Raw genomic sequence first — 22,650 nt, 5'->3', positions numbered from 1 at the left:
GCGCATGCGTTGTAAAGCACAGGGAAGTGCGGAGGGAGAATTGTTGCGCTTTTTTTTTTTTTTGTAGCTGAGTTGACTAAAGGACATAACTCTATTTTCTTTTGGGCAGTTATTAATTAAACATACACAGCGTGCGGTTGTCCCCGCACCGTGGAATAGTGTTCTATCAAAAGGCGAACCACTGCACAAGTTAAACATGCCTAGGAGGAAGGTAAGCTAAATGTTTTGCAGGAGGACAGAATGCACATCAACAGCATAACGTCATGGCTAATGTTAGCAGGCGCTAAGCAGAGAACAGAGCTTGTGTGGAAACTTCCGAGCAGAAAAATCAAATGCCAGTATTTGGTACGATTAATGGCTTGCTTTGAGTTGTGATTACCCTAAACATCTACCCACACACATAATTTAATTGTCGTTTCATTAATGTGGGGTTAGAATTAGTTAGTTGGTGTTTTAGTAACGTTTCGTGGGAGTACAATGCGAAAGTGAGAAAAAAATGTGTTTTAAAAAATGGTGAATGTGGAGCTTGATGCTGTAGTTTCAGATTGTCAGTTGGAAACGGGAACAATCTGTTCTTTGGGGCGGGGAAGGGTCCGTACCATAACAACGCTATGATTGGATCAGTCCTGGACACGCTCTTCGGGCATTGGCTGAACAGTCACTCGCCACGCCCCGTCTCCAATATGACTGGTCGTATGCTAATTAGGGGCCTCCGCTCTTGTTATTGTTGTGAAGTTTGTCTTTATACCATTTATATCTGTATTATATACATGTATCATGCTGCTTTATGGAGCCTTTATAATAGTTGGTGGCCACTTGTTTATTCGTGCAATGCATTCCCATGCGTATACTTGTGAGAATATTAGGCTAAAGCTTAATGTAAAGTCTGCTCAGTGAGTGTCGCGTATTAAGAAGCGCTGATCTACAAGCTAAAGACGCGACCCGTGGCGACGCGTTTTTAGCTTGTAGATCAGTTCTTTTTGGCGCACGACACCGTCATACCACGGAGTATATAGGCTCCGTTTGCATTCCGTCCATTCATGCAGGGTTTCTGTCATAATGTACTCAAACGTATCGTGGGCTACAGTAATATAGATTTTGGGGGCCTTTTAAATATCTGGGATGGTGACATTTGAAGCCTTTTTTAAGTACACTAATGCGTGTATACGATTGCAAGTCAAGACTTATTATATTGGGCTAGTAAAGATTATTTCAGTGTACTAAATAGGGAACAGCTACACGCTGGTTTATTGACGGCTGCTTGTTTATTCATTCAGCTTAACAGGGTTGTCAAAAGCTGGTGGGAGAGGGGATGGTCGTTCCCCCTACACACCCCACCTCCCAATATGGGATCTTTGTTGATAACAATGGTAATATTAATAGATTTAAGACATGTTTTGCGGGTAAAAAAAACAAAGGACAACCTACCTGAAAATGTATTAAACAAATCTTAATTGATTGAACACTTGAACTTGGTTCATCTTTATCTGATTTATCTTATCTGGTTATGCTGCCAGAGGACCGCAGGGAGCAGCTCAGAAGGGACGGAAGACTCCGATTTCTCAGCTGACCAGGAGCCAGTTGAGGGTTCAGAGACTAACCAGGCACACAGACGGAGAAACACGCGGCTCACCCGAGCTTCGCTGCGACTTAGTCAAAGCTCACAAGGTACCCCTTCACGGTTATTAGTCAATTTGTAGTACACTCTCTAACTTACAAATGGAATGGAATTAACACTGAAGATTTTTGCTGTGCATGTTTTAATTACATTTTGTACTTTTAGATTGTCCTATTACTCTGCTGTGCAATTTAGTATTTCTTTCTCCACTTATTCTGTAGTGAACTCAAGCTTGCTTTTGATCCTACCTTACTTACACATTCTTTTGCTAGCTCATTTGCTAAAAACGAAATGACTGTTGTGCAATTAATAGCTTAATAACAAACAACCCTAACACAGATGGCTTGACATAATTTATAGTCTCAAGTATACAATTTGATAGTGATTTACAAACATCCGGAGATGAATGCTCCTCCACAGCAGGGGTTTAAAGCCTGACTTTAAAGCAGAAGCCATTGTATACAGGCAGGCATGCAGCATGAATGAACAGAGGCAACCTGACCATCCCCCACGTGACCCCTTTAGGCTCTGGCTGTCAGAGGAGATTTACAAATGTCCAGTGACAAGGTTTCCTTTTCCTTTTGTTATTGAACGAAGCTGGCTTGCTCTGGTGGTCTCTATAAAGTGGGATCATTATAAGCAGTAGTACACACACACAGTTTAGTGGTTGTTTTTCTCTACACTGTCTTCATAACTCTTGCCGTAGCTTGCAAAACGGGAGCATGTGCTGCTATCTCTGCTTAGTTGGAATGTCTAACGGCCGGGCTAGGGCTACACCAGGCTTTTTGTGCGCGTTTACCCTAAAACGCGAACCCTGTGTACGCACACTTAAAATGTTAAGCTAACTCTTAGTTTTGCATTTGTGCAATCCTACAAGCAATTTAGGAAGGAAAATATGATCACGACATCACTCCATGGTGATGAACTCTGTGAAAACCAACAGACACTGCCTGCTAAAAGTAGCAGAGCATAGTTGACTGCCTAGCAATGTGGCTCATAGATTAGACATTAGACAAACTTAACCAGCCTCACTCGGCTGGTGGCTGCTGTCTCTCAAACCTGACTGATGACGTGCAACAAACTATCAATTTCACACACAAACAAGAATTTAGAAAAATGAACCAATATCAGAACTCTGTGATTTCACGCTCATTCAAGCACTCTTTACTTTACTGCCAGTTTACACAATGTATGATACAGTATGAAACAAAAGAATAAATCAGAACAAATAATATAACAAGACATAAGCAAGATGACATTGATCTATTAATTGTGGTAGTGTTCACCCATTGTCCCTCAATTTGTGGCAGGCCGATACATATTTTGTAGAGTAAAACTCTATCCTTGTTTTTGTTATTTCTGTGAATTTAGGGTAGTATTCTTCTCTAATGTGTTCATATTTGTCACATGCAGTCAAGAATCTCTCTCTCTCTCTCTCTCCCTCTCTCTGTTTAATCCATCTTCCTAGACGCCTGCAGCCCAGTGCAGGAGAACAGCTCACCGGTGACATTAGGTCCAGAGGAAGGAGTGAACTCGGCACCTGAAGCAACAGCAGCAGCCACTACTGCAGCATCTGTGTTCTCCTCAGGCCGCAGGGTCACACGCAGCCAACAGGGGGCACCAAACACCACACCCAAGAAATACCCTCTCCGACAGAGCAGGTCTTCTGGATCCGACACCGAGAATAATGGTGAGGGGTAGAGAAATGAATTAAGGGGAAGACCATCTTACATGATATAAAGCAGTGGTTCCCAAACTTATTCTGACAAGGACCCCTAAATTGACACTAATGAGCCCGTGGACCCCATTTGAAAAAGCTATGCCAGGGACCCCCATGAGAGAAGATTTTGTCGGCTCTAGCAGTGATTCGCAAGCCGTTTAATTTCAAGGACCCCCAGTTTGACATGCATATTAGTCTACAGACCCCCATCTATTGGCATTTCCATCTCTGGGACCCCCAATTTATATTGTAAAATCAATGTTAATGTGACTCGTTGAGTGTGTACAAACTACAAATGGACCCATTTGTACATTCTCAGAGTTACAGACCCCAAAGAGCAGCAATATTAGTGGAAAGGCTGTGTGGACGAAGGAGAGGAACAACTACATTGTATGACTTTTAAAATAAATCACATTTCGCCAAGATCAACATTTGACCATTTATTAGATTATTATTAATCCAGAATCGCCAGTCTTATATTTTCCGGTTCTGTCGCCTGGCAACGCTTTGCTTCCGTGTCAATGAATGTTTTCGCCCTGTCCACTCGCACTAAAAGCACGATCTTTAGCTGCGTTGTTCTCGGAATTGAAGCGATCATACAGAACATCGATGTTTCAGGAGCTCAATAAAAATGTCCCAGGACTTTGTGGTTGCTATATTAGCATTTCTGACGAAAGAACAATGAATTACTAGCACTCGCCCCGGAAATGACCGATTATTACTTCCGGTTCACCGGATCAGCTTTTGGGCTCTTTAAAATAGAAAAAGGCTGAAAGGCTTGGCGTGACAGACCTAACCTTGAACTTAACCTTGGCAGAGAGAGAAATAGTTAAATTACTTTCCTTTGTATTGTCCCGTTTTTGATTAGAAAACGTTATTTACTTTTTTATTTATATTGTGTGTGGAAGGGAGGTGGAGAAAGAAGACCGGGATGAAAGCCCCAAGCTCAGTTGATTCTGAAATAAAATATGGGGTGAGACAGATAGGAGTGTCCACGACAATCCCCAGAGATCCTCTGCATCGGTTTGCTTAAGTCACTTCTGTTGACCATTACTTTCTCGCCCTGTGCTACTGTGCTGCTCAATGTTATTAGGTCTATCAGTTATCCCCTCGCGTCCAGATCAAGACTAATGGGTCTACAGTCCATCCTGGATGGACCTGTGTCCTGTTCTACCTCCACGCCTGGAGAATCGTGTTACTTATTTGCTGACATCCTAAACATAGTATCTGTATTAAATTAAATGTCAGGACATTTTTGGGACCAGAGGAGTGTTAAAGCTTTTGTTTTCTTTTTCGCTCCTTACTGTGGAACTGAATGTTAGCAATAATGCCTGAGACAGTGGGCTTTGCTGTGATAATGGATACAGCAGTGATGCAATAAGTGTGAGACTGGGTACAGTTAGTATCGCAGAATTACCCATTATCACTGTAAAGAATGTCCTCTGAACACTTGAACAGCTTTCTTCAAAGTACAAACAAATAAGAACTGGATGGAACAAATATAGCTCCCAGGCTACTCAAGTCTTCCCTCCACATATTATAGCCATTTTTACAGGAATGTCATTTTTGACTGTTAAGTCTCCATGCCACGCCTTATGACGCCTCTCCCAAGTTATAACTACCTGGCTGTTACCATGATTTGAGATAAAAGTGTTGCCAAGCAGCAGTGGTTTCTTCAAAATAAGAAATAATGTGGTGGTCATTGCATGAATTTAAGGATGCACGATGTTTCATTCTATGCCTGTTAGTTTTTGTCTAAGCTAAATCAGTGCCTACAAGGACTAGCATGGAAACACTACATTAGATTAACAGTATGAACATTCGTCCCTCCCTTCCTTATTGGCATATCAGATTTGAAACAAGGGGCGGAGCAGGACGAGACCCCACCCCGCACGCCAACGGGCAACGCCCCGTCCTCCGAGTCCGACATCGAGGTGTCCAGCCCTGGCAACGACCTCGCCTCTCCCAGCAACGACGTGGTCGTTTCCCAGGAGGAGGACGAGCGCTTGGCCAAGGAGCTGTCCCTCAAAGAGGCCGCCGCCCACGACCTCTCCCACAGGCCCAAGCGCCGCCGCTTCCATGAAAGCTACAACTTCAACATGAAGTGTCCCACGCCGGGATGCAACTCCCTGGGTAAGGAACATATTAACAAAAGCTTGTAACTAAATAACTGCATTGGTGTTGTCAATCTCCTTGAAAGTAACAGCTTTGGACATGCAAGGCTTCTGCCCAACAGGAACAATATACTGTATCGGCATGTTTTCAGTCATTATAGGCCTTGTTACAGATGAGACATCTAAGAATTTCAAAGGACCTGCCATTGGCACTTCTATGGAAAGTCAGTGGGAAGTCAAAGTCAGAAGGCTTGGACTTCCCACTGAAGTGCTTCCACTGAATAGAGCGTCGCAGTCCCCCAGTCCTGCGAGGGCAACAGGAAATAATTCCCCATTCGTTTTCCCCATAGACATTTTAAAAAGTATTTATTTAAAGACCTTTAAAGCCTCTGACAAAACCAACTCGACACGTGACAACATTAAACACATTTGTGGGCCGAACAGATAATTAGAAAGACGAAAAAAAGGGCAGGGTACAACACATTATTTGTTCGGCCCAAAAAAAATTGTTTATTGTCATGAGGGGGAAATCAATGGGGAATTATTTCCTGGTGCCCTCGTTGTTCTGAAAGGGGGCGGGACTGCAACGCTCTATTGCCACCCAGATGTGAATTGCCCCCCATGGAGAAATGATTGAAATTACTCACTCTGAATCTAGTCTCTCGAGACAGACTGTTGACTCACTGTCAATTTCAAAGGAAAAGAGGGCGTTGTTTTTCCTTTATTTGCCGATGGGTTCTCAGATTGCTCTGAATGAAACAGTGGTTAATGGTGAAATACTATGCAGCTGTTGTGGTTGGTGGGCTGTATACCCTTGACATTAAAGCACATAGTCATCTTTCCACCACTCTTTAGTTAACTCTGCATCTCCATCTCTCCTCCTCTTGCTCTCTCTTCCCTCTAATTATTTTCCTCATCTTCTCTTGCTTTAATTTCTTCCCTCACTCCCTCAGGTCATCTAACAGGGAGACATGAGAGACATTTCTCCATATCCGGCTGTCCTCTCTACCACAACCTGTCTGTAGATGAATGCAAGGTACCCCCCCCCACACACACACACACACACTCTTCAATGGCAATGTTATGTGACTGACATCAAATACTATTGCTGCTTAACAGTTACAGGCATACCATGACAACTTGGAACTTGAATTTAAAGTGTATTGCCTTTATTCGACAGACACTTTGATTGCAACAATAGAGGACACAGAAATAGTTCCCGCACTCTGCCCATAAGCTATTCTTAAAACAACAGACACTTTGAAATTAGTACAACAACAGAAGACACAAAAATTGTTCCTTCCTGCACTCTACCCATAAGCTATTCTTAACCGATAGAGGCCAGTTAGCTGTGCTGGGCAGCAGAATAAGGCAGATTACCATGTTTTCACATCCAGGTTCCTCCATTGTAAGAAGCGCAAATCACATCCGAACCTCGGATGGATGATGATCACCACGGACAGCGTTCGTGGTTTCAGATACAATAGCCAAAGAATATTCTACTTTTAATGGGACCATATGGAATGCGTGCGCGCACATTTCCTTGTGCTGGGAGTGACGAAGGCATTGCCTACATTAATTGACAGAGGATTCCGTCAAAAGAAGACGATGGTTGGGTTTGAAATGACTGAATCATAAGTCAAAAGTAATAAATGTGTTAAAACAATCCGTTATCATGCTTAGAATTTGTCCGTTGAAAGCAACGGGCAGAGCTATCATAGCTGCATATTAGCTTGGTGGGTATCCGTTGGTTTGAATGGCCAATGCTACTGTTGCGAAGAATAGTTACTACATACAAAAATAAGCTCTTAACTGCAGATATGAGACGGGCCATCGGGTCAAAATGTGTAAATGTCAGAGTGGCCAGGTAGAAGTTTGTTTATGCTGGGGGGGAAATGTTGTGTGACTCGGAGGTGTGGCATGCATTGAAACGTGTCTCTGTTTGGACAGGGCAAGGCATCATCGCGAGAGAAACAGGTGGAAGAGAGGACGCTGTCACACCGCCAGGACGAGAACAGACACGCCACACGGAACCAGGTAATGCACACACACACATGCAGTACATGCGCATGAAGAGCACACATTTATGAACACATATTCTATACACCTGCCACTGCACGAGTACACAAATGGATGCATTACAGAGTACAGACATACACCGAAAACCTAAATCTATAAATAAACATGGCTCCATGTTGACAGAAAAAAATGCCTCCACATACCCGCACACACAAATAACCGATCATGCACCACGCTTACACAGAATCTCAAACGAGACATATATATACCGACACACACGCTGAGAGTATGGAAGATGAGGGGCACCCGTTCTGCGCAAGAACTAAACAGACGAGGATTCCACTTGTTAGCTCTACCTGTAGATCTAAAGGATCAACAGAGACGGAAGCAGTTAAAAGGATTGTAAGAACGATGTAATATCAGGAATGCCTCTCACTTCAAGGCAATGGCTCTCCCGACTCAAGGACAGTCTGGAAGAGTTCAGGCATATACTGGGTGCAGATACTTTATAATTATTAAACAAGACTCAGAGAGTGACCTCAAATGATCTGCAAGGTAGCCCATTCCTTATTCTTGTTTCGGACACACACTTAATGCACTTAATGCTTAAAAGATCTGTATTGCACATGCTTCCATGCGTTGTCAGGCCCCTACAGAGCGTCAGCTGCGCTACAAGGAGAAGGTGACGGAGCTGAGGAGGAAGAGAAACACTGGTCTGAACAAAGAGCAGAAGGAGTCCTACATGGTGAGTGGAAGGAGAGAGGGAACACAATGCTGCTCAGAGATGACTCCTAATCATGTGACCCAGAGGCTCCAGTGGCTGCACGGTTCCTTCCAACCCAACACTGTCCTTGTTGGCTTGGAATGAAACCTTGCACATGCACTGGATAGCCACACAAACGCAAGGGAGGGAAGCCGAACGGGGGTGGGCAATCTTTGTCACAGAAATGTGTGGGGGGAGGTTCATTGGCATAACGAGTAACAACTAAATTGGGGGTGGTAAAAAGCCGTACAAATAATTGTCTACTCTAAATAACAATTAATAGAAGAAACCCAGCAGCTAACGATTACTACTGTTGGTTTTCCATCCTGTCAGACCTCTGTTCACCTGCCCCCCGTGCATGGTGAAATCCTGAGTGTCAGGATTTTACAGTGTGTCATGCTAGCAATCACCAACCAGTGTCATGCCAGATGTGTTTTTGTAGGACAACCTGGAAGTTACTCCCACTGCAGGTTCCAAAAGTATTGCATTGGTTTAGGATAAATCTAGAAAATGATTATGAATTACTGTAATAAAGGAGGCTTACTACAATTATTACTACAAAACAAGCATTATTAACATGTTTAGTTTCAAATGTTAAATAAAAAAGCAATAATTTATAACCTAGGGATGTGCTGATGAGACATTTTGGCCAATCTCGATATAATGAATTGCCGTTATGGCAGATAACCGAAAAATTAATGTAAAAAATAAATAAAAAATACATGCGTCTGCACTGCCGGCTTTAACTTTAATACCTTTAATTAATCCGTCTGATTGATTAACCCATTTTGGGCGGGAACCCCTTTTGGTTTTAGCATTATGTTGTGCTTTAGCTATTGAAAAATAGCAGATCTGCCAACGAGTGGCGCGCTACGAGCTTGTAGGTCTGCTATTTTTGAAAAATCAACATCAGAAACCTGTCTGGATGTAGAAGACATTTTTAGAATCTGATCTCAGTTCAAAATGGGTTAATCGAACCGATGACGATTAATCTAAAAACTAAAATCGTCCGATATCGATGTGTTTGCATCTCCCATCACTATCATAAACACATCACAGTCCACCGTTTCCTTCCTTCACGTCCTGTGTGTTGTTGTGTCATTCTGCACCTGTCCACCAGGAGCACCGTCAGAGCCACGGAACGAGCCGGGAGCCTCTTCTGGAGAACATCACCAGCGATTATGACCTGGAGCTGTTCAGGAAAGCCCAGGCACGTGCCTCGGACGACCTTGTAAGAGAGAAAACTCATCTCCATCCTCATCCTTCCCTCCGGCTCTTCTCTCACCCCTTCCTCTTTGTCTCCCTCTTGCCCGTTCTTCTTCTTCTCTCTGCCCTACTTCCCTCTTCTCTTCTGCATTTGCATCCATTTTAGGCGTTTGTCTGCTCCGGTCGGGAGCGACGTGCGATGAGCAGGTAGGGGCTGGAGTGTCTTTGCTCAAGGGCACATCCGGCGGGACACTTCTTTCAGCCATTGGGGGATTGAAACCATAAGCATCTTTTTTTCCCCTTCAGTTCTTCAGCAGTATAGTTCATTTCTCCCTCCAGTATAGAGGGTATGCACATGACATCATCGTACCTGGAAGTTATGCGGGAACGCCCACTGAGTGGCAAAAAACTACTTTCTGGCCTTGACAGCCCATTCATCCAAACAGAAAAGTCCTGTCTGATTGCATTAAACAATGTTAAACTCACCCACATTGGAGCTGTACGAAAAGCTTGAATTATCCTCTATCTGCAAAGTTTTTGTTTCATAAAAATGCACCATAGAAACGTTATGAGCTACTTTCTGTCAAGAAATGCCATGCATTTGATTATTTTAAGTGTCAGAGTTTTGAAGGGCTTGTTTTCAATAACACAACAGCAGGACGGTTGAGTGATTTCCAACGAGCGCTCCCAAACGCCAACACTCCATGCTGCTCAATGTTTTGCCACTCAGTCTAGATGGCGCGTCCTGATGTGAAAATCATGCATGTGCATACTCTATTCACTCATCTGTCGTTCCACGTACCTAAAATATGTTTCATATTCGATCATTTATTTATGTGCATGTCCCTCATATAAATGTCCATCCTTCATCTAGTGTCATGCCAGTTCTGTATATTTTAACTTGTCGAGTGTTGTTTTTTGGTTCTGTGAGTGGCTACAGTGATTTGTTGATATTTTACTAGGCTTGTCTTTGTGGATGGTTTTACCCGTTTCCACCGGTAATGCCATTTTCGCCACACCTTCCCTGCCACCATTTTACATATTAAAGCTGCTATAAGCAATAATATGTCAACAGTTTAATGACCTTTTTATTCTTTTTGGTATTCAGACAGCCAGTAATGGGTAAAACGCACCCAAAACAAATGTAGTCTCTGTGACACATCTAGGGGCCACAATCTGCATTCAAAGATTTTCCTAGAAGCTTTGTCATTGGTCGATTTGCCTGTGTACTTTGTTTTTCTTTTGCGACCAATGACAAAGCTTCTAGAAACATAGATGTGTCACAGACTTTTTTGGGGAGCGTTTTACTCATTGCTGGCTGTCTGAATACCAAAAAACAAAGTCATTAAAAATGTGACATTATTGCTTATAGCAGCTTTAACATTTACTACATTACTATCAGTGTGACAAGCAGTAATCCAAATGTGTGTGTTACTGTTGTGTTGCTTGCTTGCTGAAAATAATATTGAAAATCTTGAAAAAAAGTTATTTCATGGTGATCCCATTGTGCAAATAAACATTAGGATTGCGTTTCTACTTCCGGTAAGGTTTTACTGGAGTTCTGCCTTCACTAGTTAATACCTTGGCTCTGGTTTGGGTTCCCGATGCCCTACAAGTGTACTGGGGTCTTATGGACCATTTTAGTTTTCTCATCATCGTGTTCTCTCCTTTTCCTCCCCTGCCTTTCTTACCCTCTTCATTAACCCCTCATCCGGTCATTCTTCTTTCCTCTCCCTTGGTCATTATTCTCCCCCCTTTCCCCCTTCACTCCTCTCTCTCTCCCTCCCCTATGTCCCATATGTCCCTGTACCAACTCCTCTATGTCCTCCTCCCACCTCCCTATAATCCCTTCTCCTCGCTCCTGCTTTGCTGTCCCCTTCATCGCGCACTACTCCTACCACCACTCTTTACAGGATAAGCTTCGTCTGACAGGCCAGGTGGCGGAGGGCAGCAACATGATCAAGACCATCGTGTTTGGACGCTATGAGCTGGACACGTGGTATCACTCCCCGTACCCAGAGGAGTACGCCCGCCTGGGGAGGCTCTACATGTGCGAGTTCTGCCTCAAGTACATGAAGAGCCAAACCATTCTGCGCAGACACATGGTGAGACAGCCTTTTAATATTTGCAATCACATTCTCAGTTTTCTTTTTTTATACATACTTAGCTGTTAATGTCATGTTCTATGATGCATATAGTGTGATTTCAAGTACACGGGCTGTTTTCACTACACCGGCAGTTTCCACTTGGGTAACATAATGAAAAAACTGGCCAATAGTTTCCAGAGTCAGAGAAAGAAGAAGGGATCACATGTGACTCTTTCTACAAGGTTTCCATACAGACAACATTTAGAGAGCCATACAGACAACATTTAGAGAGCCGTAGTGTTTTTCTACGCATGCCTTGATGCCTAATTTATGATCCGTCCGGCATCGCAGACCGAAAATAAATAAGCGGACAGTCAGAACCGTGACACGTTGTTGGGACTGCGTGAGCTTATAGACACACTATGTTAATTTCCCCTCAAGGCCAAGTGTGTATGGAAACACCCTCCAGGAGATGAGATCTACCGAAAGAGCAACATCTCTGTCTTTGAAGTGGATGGCAAGAAGAACAAGGTGAGAGCACTGTAATGAATACTATACAGTAATGTACTGCAGAAGCCTTCTGATTCAATTGGTCTGAATAAATGAGAAGATATTGATAGGTATGATATAAAAAAAATAGCATAGTATTAAACGGCAGAAGGATATCTTATTTTAGATTATGTAGGGCCATAATCCCAGTTCCTGCATGGTCATGACACTATTTCAGCCTATTCCTTATCCGAGTTGACATGGCTGTTAGGGGCCGTCCACCTCAAGCACTGTATTATAAATATTATTTTCCAAATCAGTTTGAACTCAAATGGATGGCTCTATGATACCCTATCGTTTGTCCATAGATCTATTGTCAGAACCTGTGCCTGTTGGCCAAACTCTTCTTGGACCACAAGACCCTGTATTATGACGTGGAACCGTTCCTATTCTATGTCATGACTGAGGCCGACAACACTGGATGCCACCTGGTCGGCTACTTCTCCAAGGTAGAAACACACACTTTAGTTTAATGTGTAGACTAATAGATATAAATGAGGGGTAAGAGTGGCTGTTAAAAATAACTTTTGTGTCTGTGTTCTGTAGGAGAAGAACTCCTTCCTCAACTACAATGTTTCCTGTATTCTCACCATGCCACAGTACATGCGACAGGGCTACGGGAAGATGCTCATAGATTTCAGTAAGTAGAAGAAGCACTGTATTTTACCCCATTTGGACCTGAGGCGGATTCTACAAATGAATCTAAATCAGAAGTTCTCTCACACTTTCGCGATTTTTCACAAAATTTTCAAAAATAGATTATGTACAAGCTAGCAGCGCGGCACAAAGAGCTTGTGTATCTGCTTTTTTCTGAATAGCCTATGCTAAAATGTAAAATGAGACGGATCAGTTCCCGATTTTAATGGATTAAAGTGTTCGTACGAGTCTCTCTGGATTATTTGGCATCCTTGGAGCGTGTTTGCCAATTTAGCCGTTAAATGTTTACATTTTAGATAATCACGATCTTAAAAAATGACCCGGGGCTATATCCGATCTCTCCTCCTAGGTGAAGAAAAGGGACGAGAACAAAATGAAAATATAAATAAAACTTTAACGACTGTTTACGGACCCAATCGAATCCAAAACCCCATTGCCTCATGGTGTGTTTTCCGTCCTGCCAGGTTATCTGCTGTCCAAGGTGGAGGAGAAGGTCGGCTCGCCTGAAAGACCCCTGTCTGACCTGGGCCTCATCAGCTACCGTAGTTACTGGAAGGAAGTGCTTCTACGTTACCTCAACAACTTCCAGGGCAAAGAGATCTCCATCAAAGGTCCGTCAATACATGAAAGAGACTTTGGTTGTCAGGTGGCGTTGTCTGTCTGACTGTCTGGCTGGGTGTCACTCTCTCTGTCAGCTGTGGTTGCTAGATGGGTAATGGGCAGTGGTGGGAAAACATCCAGACAGTGTACTAAACTTAATCAGCACGCAAAAATATGTATCTGAAAACGGTATAGGTTAGAAATAAACCACTTAGTAGCTGCATGCTCTGTATCTGACTTGTATAGCCTGAAGGGATGCAATGCTCTGATTGGTTCAGAAGCACGCAGCCTTTCCGTTTTAGACTGAAACTTCAAAATAAAATTCCAAAAACCCATTACACGCCGTCTTTAATGCAAAAGTTTCGTCTCAAATAACCGAACTGACCAACATCTCGCCTCTCTCCGTTGTAACGTACACTTTCCTCCAGAAGCCTTGAAGTCCACTAACGAGTTTCTCTCAACCATAACATGACAGCCGAGTCCAAGTATAGGAATGTGACAGCCATGTTCGCAACATTGTCGCCACGTTTAGTGTTGGCGATAGATTGTCTTGGCAGGGTAGACACTTGTGATGCCATGCCGTCAAATATAATTGGCCGCAGCCGCGCAGTGTGGCCCACAGTGATTCACTGACGTCAAACACGGAGGAGTATGGTGAGACACAGGTAAAGATGAAGAGGCCTCCAAAATGTACAGCATATACAGTAGGGCTGAAGTGGTTAATGTATGTGTTGTAATAATAATCAAAATCTACAAAGTAACTACATTGTTCAAATAAATGTAGTGGTGTAAAAGTACAATATTTAGGTCTGAAAGTAAAAGTGTAGAAGTAAAAGTAGTAAAAGAAATACCCAAGTACAAATACCTCAACATTGTACTTAAGTAAATGTAGATACTTTCCACCACTGGGAATGGGATGAGCCAGGATGGGGAGATGCACGTTCACTGAACAAATGGTTGGAGGAATGCTGTATTTATGTTTGCTTTCGGATGTGTGTATTTGGAATTTTATTTATTTTTGTGTGGGGGTGGGGGTGTCTGCCTGAGGCTAGTGAAAGGAAGTAGCTCTCTAGCCACAGTGCTTTTCTTTCATCGTAATTCCTTTCTTCTTCCCGTCTCTGTCGCCATCTCTATGCCAACTCAAAAGAAAATGGCACGTGATGTCTCTTGAACTTGCTCCTCAACACCTACTCGCTCTCTTTCACTCCTCTCTCATCTACTTTGTAGCCTACAGTATATATCTCCCTGCCAGGCAGGCACTCTGTGCCTTGTTTTGAAATGTGTTGCGGTCTTAAAAATGTTTTAATAAAAAGCGTTGAATCGGACGTTAGAAAGGGTGCAATAACCCTGATATTAAACGAGAGACAGAAAACAGGGAGAGAGAGAGAGCTTTATTTGCCATACATGTTAGAGAGAATGCCATGTGGTTGTAAGTTGGATTGCAACTTTTGCAACCAATGACATGGCAAGATAACATTTGGGCTGCAACTCTATTGTGTATATAAAAATATATATATTGTATATACTGTATCAACAAATCAAGGTGGAAAAATTCTAATATATATATTTTTCTTTTGATCATAAATTGGCTAACACCATTAGTCTAGCTCTTTCGACGTATTTTATACTTCATCATACAATGGTGTCTTGCTATTTTCCCTATTTTTGTTGAAACTGTTGAAAGTATTTTAACCATTGCACCCCTGGATGACATCGTGCTAGTGTATTCCATACGCCTGTCAGTCCATTCAAACAGCTCCCTAAAATATATAAAAAATTCTAAAATATAACAAAAGACAGGAAATGGAAAAATACACTAATTAGTGGCTACGCAATGCTGCGATTTGCAAAAGACACAGCCTTCTATTCAGTGGATACAGCCAGCATTCTAAACGAGTTGCAACTCTACTAATCTGATTCCGTGCCATCATCATCATCAGACTAGAAGGACACCACACACTACTCAGCCGCTGGAGCCAGAAACGTAAAGTTGTAGAATACTGTTCCAACTTAATCTACGCCAGGGGTTCCCAAACTGTGGTGCGTGCACCCCTTGTGGTGAGCGCACTCCCTCTAGGGGTTGCGTGACATGAAAAGGGTAATGGCGGTTTTATGGTGTTATTTTGCACAAACGGCTAAATCTGGTAAAACACTGTTGTAAGGAGATGTATAGTGCTGCTGCGGGAGTATACAGCAGCTGCATGTCTTTCAGTGCAGTGACATTCTGTGATTATTTGCCATAATCATATTAAAAAATGTATCATTTTCGGCAAATACAACGAGGGGTGTACGTCAGCTAGGTCAGGAGGTAACAGGGGGTGCACGGCCAAAAAGGTTTGGGGACCGCTGATCTACGCCATTGTGCCACGTTCGAAATGTATTTTGTATTTAGTTGTGATCCTAACGCCATAAACCATAGATATAAAAGTTAGGTTACGAAGAGCCCTACTTCTGTCTTTACTGCCATTTACTTTGACGCTGTTTTGTATTGCCATGGATAGTATAGCATAACCAATGCATTGCTGTTGAGCAGAAACCCTTGTATTGTATTTCCATATTTATTTATCACCCCATAAGTTAATGCCCTATTTTCTACTTTGTTGTAGGACGGTGTCGTGCAAAAGTAGCAACAATAGCCTGCTATTTGAGCTATTTTTGAAAGTAATTATCTTCCAATGAACTAATAAACTATTAACAAGAAGTTACTAATGTTTTATTTCCGGTTTTGGAACAGCCTTCACTCAGTCCTCTCCATAATTGACGCGCAAGCACATTATTGCCGTCAATGGAAATGTCCATTCCATACTGTTCAATTATATGCCGTCAATATTGTCTCCTCAGTGAATACAACCCTCTGACAACATTCATTCAAATGGTTCCAGTTCTATCAGCTTGATTTACAGGTCCTCATGTTCTTGTGTCTGGTGTTTCCTCAGAGATCAGCCAGGAGACGGCAGTGAACCCAGTGGACATCGTCAGCACACTGCAGTCCCTACAGATGCTCAAATACTGGAAGGGAAAGCACCTGGTCTTAAAGAGACAGGTAGGAAAGGCGGGATAACACCATACCTTTAACTAGAGCCTGACCGAAGACAGATTTTTGCGTCCGATCTGATGTTCAAATTTGAGTAGAGTTTCTATATCACATTTAACAGCTTTAATCCTGTGATTAAACATTCGTGTTCTAGATCTCCCTGCCGTGTTTTGACTAACCTTTGAAACGCCACTGCGCCAACTTCATAGTTGCTTGCGTGTTATCGCTTGTCGTAGTGTTAAAAAATATGCCAAAGTGCCGACCACAACAACAGAGTGGAGAAGGCAGCACCGCGGCCATTGTAATGCATTGGACTCAATTTCCCATAACTGATAAGCAAGTGAATATTTAAACCAATTTGTGTCCAATTCAAAGAGAAGCTCACAACGTGTGTCTCATTGTGAGCAATCTTTTAACACTTTTTTTTTATAAAACCTTTGAAAATGTTCGCCTGTAATGACCCAAAATAGGGACTATGACAAAAGTCATTAGAAATCAGCACACATACTCATATAACGGGAATAAGTCGGCCTGAAATGCAAGTAAATCTTTACTTCTCCAGGACCTCATCGACGACTGGAAAGCCAAGGAGACCAAGCGTGGCAAGAGCAAGACCATCGACCCTGCAGCATTGAAATGGACGCCGCCTAAAGGAACGTAGGGTCCTAGCCCCAACACACACAAAACAACACACACTCGTGCGCACACCGTTTGATCCTAACTCACTCCACCCACAACTCGCACGTCTTCTCACTGCTGTCAAACACTTTCCAACAAAAGGTGGCCTGGGTTCAACGCTACAACCAATGACTACTGCTTTAGCTCAACCAACATTATATCTACAATAACTTTGTTCTTCTGGTGATTTATTAGACAGATAATTGAGAAGTGTTTTAATATGCATACGTACAGTATGACTGGAATATCAGACTGATCCATATTGTATTTAACATTGCTGCTGGGCAGAAACCTTGTGGCTCCATATTTAAACTAGTTACGTTTTATTTTTAAAGTCATGCCCTACTATCAGGGCAACACGCAAAAAATAGCAGAGCTACAAGCTCACATGTTGTGAGCTTTTGCCATTTTTATTTTATGTTATTGAAGAAAAAAAAGGACAAGTCTGATATTAGGTTTTATGCATTTTCTTAACCAATGAAAAAGAGCTTGTGACTCAATCACAATTATATTGGATTAATTGGAACAACACAGCTTATTCTTTTAATTCCCTGAAAAGTAACCGTTTTAGACATGCAAGGTTTCCACCCGACAGCAACGTGGTATGTAAAATCGGCAGTATACTAGATGTTCAATGTGGGATGTCTTCCCAGTACATAATATGGGCTAGTTAATGTAGCTAGAGTATAGTGTTGGAGATCCAGGGAGCATCATTACAAGGAGAGATCAAAGTGAAGTCATGTTACGCAACACACATGAAAGTGTTCCATGACACGTCTGATGTGGAAATAATCCAGTTTTTGATGAATACTGTTTCAATGTGGCTTATCCAGTCGCTTGACTCTCTAATATGGTTTCATACTAGGGATGCACCATATTGACAACCGATATCTGGTTATTTGCATGGTCAAGTTGACCAATACGGATAACGATTTTGCATCGCAACGGTTTACTTAACACTTACTATACACTAACTGTGAATTAAACCTACCGATGCAAATATTAGTTCAAACGTTCTTCTCCATAAAATAATTTGTATCTGCAACCTTCATCATCAGCTTTTCAAGCATAAATATTATCAAATCAAATATCGGGTAAACCGATATTATTTGGGAGGCATTACAGATATTGCCGATGCCAATATACGGCTGATATATCGGTGCACCCCTATTTTAAACCTGCACTTTTAAATGAACATAACAAAAACACGTCTAGTATTTCTATGTGATGTCAGATTTCCTACATCAGGTCCCATTCACTCCTGCGATTCCACTTCCTGTGTACATTTAAAACACAACTCTTTGACCTCTCCATCTCTGTTACCATTCAAATGATGTGTGTAGAACCACCAAGGTCGTCCGAGACTCTCGTTTGTTATCATAATGAGCCAAGCTAATTTGACATAGCAGCACACCCTATTATTCTGAGACACTTTATTAAGCCAGAGCAGCACCAGACTGCAGTCTGTAATCCAATCTCCGACAGCCGACGTCGAGAAACCGGCTCACTTCATTGTGTTGTCAAAACGCAGGTCGACTGGCAGCGTTGACTCACAGACGTGTGTTTTGACGCACTGAGCAGCTGGCTTGTGATTAAATGGCCCATTAAGAAAAATGTATATTCACGTATTATTTCCCGAGAATAATACATGCTTATTGTGTATGGTCAGGACACAATATGAGTACAATATCTAGACTTGTATCACTATAATTTTTGATATATTGCCCAGCTGTCCAGTTGTTTCAAAGAATCCCGTCCTGAGGGTCAACCAGTTAGTGCTCGTAACACACAGGCACACAAACCAGTCGTGGCTCTTAGTCCAGCACTGAGGGAAGCATCCCACGAAGTGATGTTCTAATATATTTTAAAATAGTTGAGTATTGATGGTTTGTCTGAACCCAGAGCAAATAACTCAAATAGTTCAGCTTTTCTCTTGTGTGACACACATACGGTATATTATATTAACAGTGTTAACCCAGTTCTGTCAGTCATTCATTCATTCATTCAGTTTAGCCTGTCAGAAAACAGGAAGCTACAGCTGCCACTGGTCCTATTGGGTGAGTGTTTTTGTCATCAGGAAATGACCCCCAGCTGGTTTTGATTTACAGTATCTCTTTTGTTATTTGCACTGTCTGTCCTGTTCTGAGTTCTGCAACATAGTGTGACAATATTTTTGTTTTGTTATTTTAGACGTGTACAATCAATAGCTTATTTGCAAAGCTTTTAAAGGAAAGCACACTCTTTTTTTCCCTTTTTTTTTCTCCTTCTCTTGACTGACTTTTTTCTTGATTGAAAGTGACCAAACAATCACAAGATTAATGTCTTAGGGAAGAGTCATAGTCGCCATTCATTTGGGTTTTTCATGGTGGTTTTGTTTCTATTCATATTTGATCCTGTTTTTCTACCTCTGTTTTACCACTGTTTTTATTTTGTATTTTAAGCTGCAATGCCCATGTTTAAGCTTGTTTTCATTTGTTTTGTTTAAATCATTTTGTGTCAAAAGTGTACAAAAATACATACTATAGTTACATTAAAATACAGCTAAATGTTAACTTCTCTTTTAAGTAAGTTATTTATATTCTTATATGGTACTGAACTGGTTGGAACATAAGAGAGATTGTATTAGACATGTCTGCTCTGTGAATCTAAAACAAATAATCCTATCATTTTAGGGCTAATCATTATTCTAAGAGACTCCTTTCTAAAACAAATGCCAGAAATCCAAGACAGTCCAACAGCAGACCCACAAATCTACCACTACGTGGTTTTCAGTATGACCTGTAGTGCTACTGAATGAAGAGGTCTGACAATGATATTATCACTAATTTAATTTGTTCACAGCTTTGTTAGATTTTTGTCCTTCATTCCTAACTTCATAGTCGGAAACGACATTGCCTTCAAATATCAAAATGTTGAGAATGTATGCCGAATGCTTCTTTTATGTACATTTACATACTTACATGTTGTTTTCATTGCTATGTGGTTTAGTTTATGTGTGAGTTTATTAACATTGTTCTCGTTCTAATTAAGTGGTCATTTCATCCATCTGTAAATGTGAATGTGTTTGAAGTTGGGGCAAAAAACCTGTGGAAATTAGAATACTGTCGCGTCACTGAAATGTTGATTTAAAATCAAACGAATAGTTCACAGGTGATACATTTTAATTAATTGTATTGGTTTTATTTTTGTTTGTTTTAAAGAGTATCAATTTCCTTACTACAGTTCGTGTAAGCACTTGCAGTATGTTTACTTGGAGTTTACAGAATGCTGCTGCCATTTAATAAGTGCTTTTTGCAAGGAGCGCGTCAAAGCATCGGCTTACTGCAGATATTGTTCTAATACAGTATGTATCTGTCAATCAAAATATATTTCTCTTCTGGGAAGAGAAAACAGTTTCATTCCAAAGCAAATCAAAACCTGACTTAACATTTAAAATGTTGAAAAATATGTAGAACCCAATCTGTAAAGTTATTTGTCACATTCTATTCTTCTTATCTACTAAAAAGAAAACCTAATGGAGCGTCACAGTCCCGCCCCCTTTCATGACGACGAAAGACCCAGAAGTGAAGCCAACTCGGCTCGTGACAAATAAACAATGTTTTGGGCAAAACAAAAGTGTTGCACCCTGCCTTTTTTTTCTTCTAATTATTTGATCTGCCCAAAACATTGTGTTGATTTGTCACGAGCCGAGTTGGCTTTTTCCGAGGCGTAAATGTCTTTAAATAAATACTTTTTGAAAAGCCTATGGGGGATTATTTCCTGGGCCTCGTCGTTCTGAAACAGGGCAGGACCGCGACGCTATAGGATTTTGTGCCGCTCTTGCATAACCTGTAAACTCCACAACTGTTAAGAAAATACATATGTATGTGGACCGCTTTCACGGATCCGTTTAAGTTGTCTTTTTGTCTTCTTTTTTACTTCTACTTTGATACAACACATTGTTTGTGCTGTACAATCCTTCCCTGCTCCAGTGGCAGCTATAGATTCACGGCTCTGATTCCAGGTCAGCCTTGAGCAGGTGTTCAGGAATGGCCTTCCCATGTTCGCTGCACACTCCAGAGTAGGATTTGACAGTTTTGACACCATTCTAGAATAACAAGGCATTTCGTTGTGTTCCATGAGCTACGAGTGAACTGTTGTAGAGTACTTGTAGTACTGCTATGCTTCTTATCGTACCTATACTGCGCACAGTGAGCACCAGCTGACCAAGAGTAGTGCAATATTGACTATTGAATCATGTAGCTCAGTTGTGCACCTGCTTTTGTATTCGCCTCCCCACATATACTTCTTCCTTCAATAAATGCAAACAATGAAGCAAACCTGTTTTTTTTGTGTGTGTTTACCCTAGCAACAGCAGGTGGCTCACATTCATCCATCAAGAGATTGTTTCTACTAGGGCTGACCTCGATTAGTCGAATAATCGATCGGAATGAGTCTTAGTCGACTACCAATCTCTTAGTCGATAGTCAATGTTTTTGCATGATTCGACTTAGAGCAGTGATACTCAACCTCAGGCCCGCGGGACCATTATGACTGGCCCACCAATGAAAATCTAAAAAAAAAGAAGAAAAGAAAATCTGGAAAATGAAATAAAAATAAATAAATCTGAATGAAGTTATCTTTAATTACATTATTATAAGTAATACTATTAGAGTTGTACTATTACTCGAACGAAAATAAAAGCTTGGGGGGGGGGGGGGGGGAGATGCAATGCAAATGAAAGACATATACTGTGTATCCCTATTCCCTGACATAATTTTATAGCTAAACGGACAGAATTCTATTTTATTTGAATGATGAAACCCAGCTGCCATTAATAGTTGGAAATGGAAATTGCGGAAATTGTAATTGCGGAAATTGCGGAAATGGAAATTGCGGTGCGGAAATGGTAATTGCGGAAATTGCTCTTCACTTATAGCTATCTATTTTCAGGTAGATTGTTTTATTTTACTCAGTCAGCCATATCACTACTCATTTTTTTTCATGAAAAAGGTCATAGCTGGGTAATCTATTTTCAGGCAAATTGTGTTTATTGTATTTTATTTTACTCAGCCATAACAATTTATTTTCTGTTAACCAACTTGCTGGCTGGCAGGCAGGCAGACAGCTACTCATAGACAGGCAGACAGACAGCTACTCATGGAGAATTGGACAGGCAGGCAGTCAGACAGCTACTCATAGACAGGCAGACAGACAGCTACTCATGGAGAATTGGACAGGCAGGCAGACAGCTATTCATGGACAATTGGACAGGCAGGAAGGCAGACAGCTACTCATAGACAGACAGACAGCTACTCATGGACAATTGGACAGGCAGGAAGGCAGACAGCTACTCATAGACAATTGGGCAGGCAGGCAGACAGCTACTCATTGACAGACAGACAGCTACTCATGGACAATTGGACAGGCAGGAAGGCAGACAGCTACTCATAGACAGGCAGACAGACAGCTACTCATGGACAATTAGGCAGGCAGGCAGACAGCTACTCATGGACAATTAGGCAGGCAGGCAGACAGCTACATATTGTGTGCATGCACATTGCACATTGTACTTTGATACATTTTGCGAAAATAAAGCAATTGAAAGAGAGAAGTTATCAAGTAT

General features: G+C 41.7%; 1 protein-coding gene across 3 annotated transcripts; it reads left to right on the top strand.

The window, feature by feature from the left end:
• The first annotated feature begins 23 nt into the window (after positions 1-23).
• On the top strand, positions 24-21,347 carry LOC308324115 (histone acetyltransferase KAT7-like). 3 transcript variants are annotated; one of them, XM_080776042.1, is made up of 15 exons: positions 24-211; positions 1,518-1,668; positions 3,087-3,308; positions 5,190-5,471; positions 6,406-6,488; positions 7,403-7,489; positions 8,118-8,216; positions 9,367-9,465; positions 11,354-11,545; positions 11,969-12,058; positions 12,385-12,525; positions 12,623-12,716; positions 13,198-13,344; positions 16,270-16,376; positions 16,930-21,347. In XM_080776042.1, exons 1-15 carry the CDS (start codon positions 197-199, stop codon positions 17,026-17,028), a joined length of 1,908 nt encoding a protein of 635 aa, XP_080632168.1. In that variant the 5' UTR covers positions 24-196; the 3' UTR covers positions 17,029-21,347. The 3 variants fall into 3 exon arrangements, with proteins under 3 accessions (XP_080632168.1, XP_080632169.1, XP_080632167.1); XM_080776043.1 differs by having other exon boundaries at positions 9,355-9,444; XM_080776041.1 differs by having other exon boundaries at positions 9,355-9,465.
• The last annotated feature ends 1,303 nt before the right edge of the window (positions 21,348-22,650 follow it).

This window comes from Protomyctophum bolini (assembly GCF_963924005.1).
Source record: "Protomyctophum bolini genome assembly, chromosome: 11".
NCBI classification, from domain to species: domain Eukaryota; kingdom Metazoa; phylum Chordata; class Actinopteri; order Myctophiformes; family Myctophidae; genus Protomyctophum; species Protomyctophum bolini.
The sequence above is the reverse complement of the archived record's forward strand: the minus strand, read 5'-3'. Positions and strand labels throughout refer to the sequence as shown.

What these genes read in the sequence shown, in the direction of transcription:
- LOC308324115 (XM_080776041.1), top strand. An exon ending in TGTCTGTAGATGAATGCAAG is followed by an intron (nt 6,489 to 7,402) that starts GTACCCCCCCCC and finishes CTGTTTGGACAG; the next exon opens with GGCAAGGCATCATCGCGAGA. An exon ending in TGGTCGGCTACTTCTCCAAG is followed by an intron (nt 12,526 to 12,622) that starts GTAGAAACACAC and finishes TGTGTTCTGTAG; the next exon opens with GAGAAGAACTCCTTCCTCAA.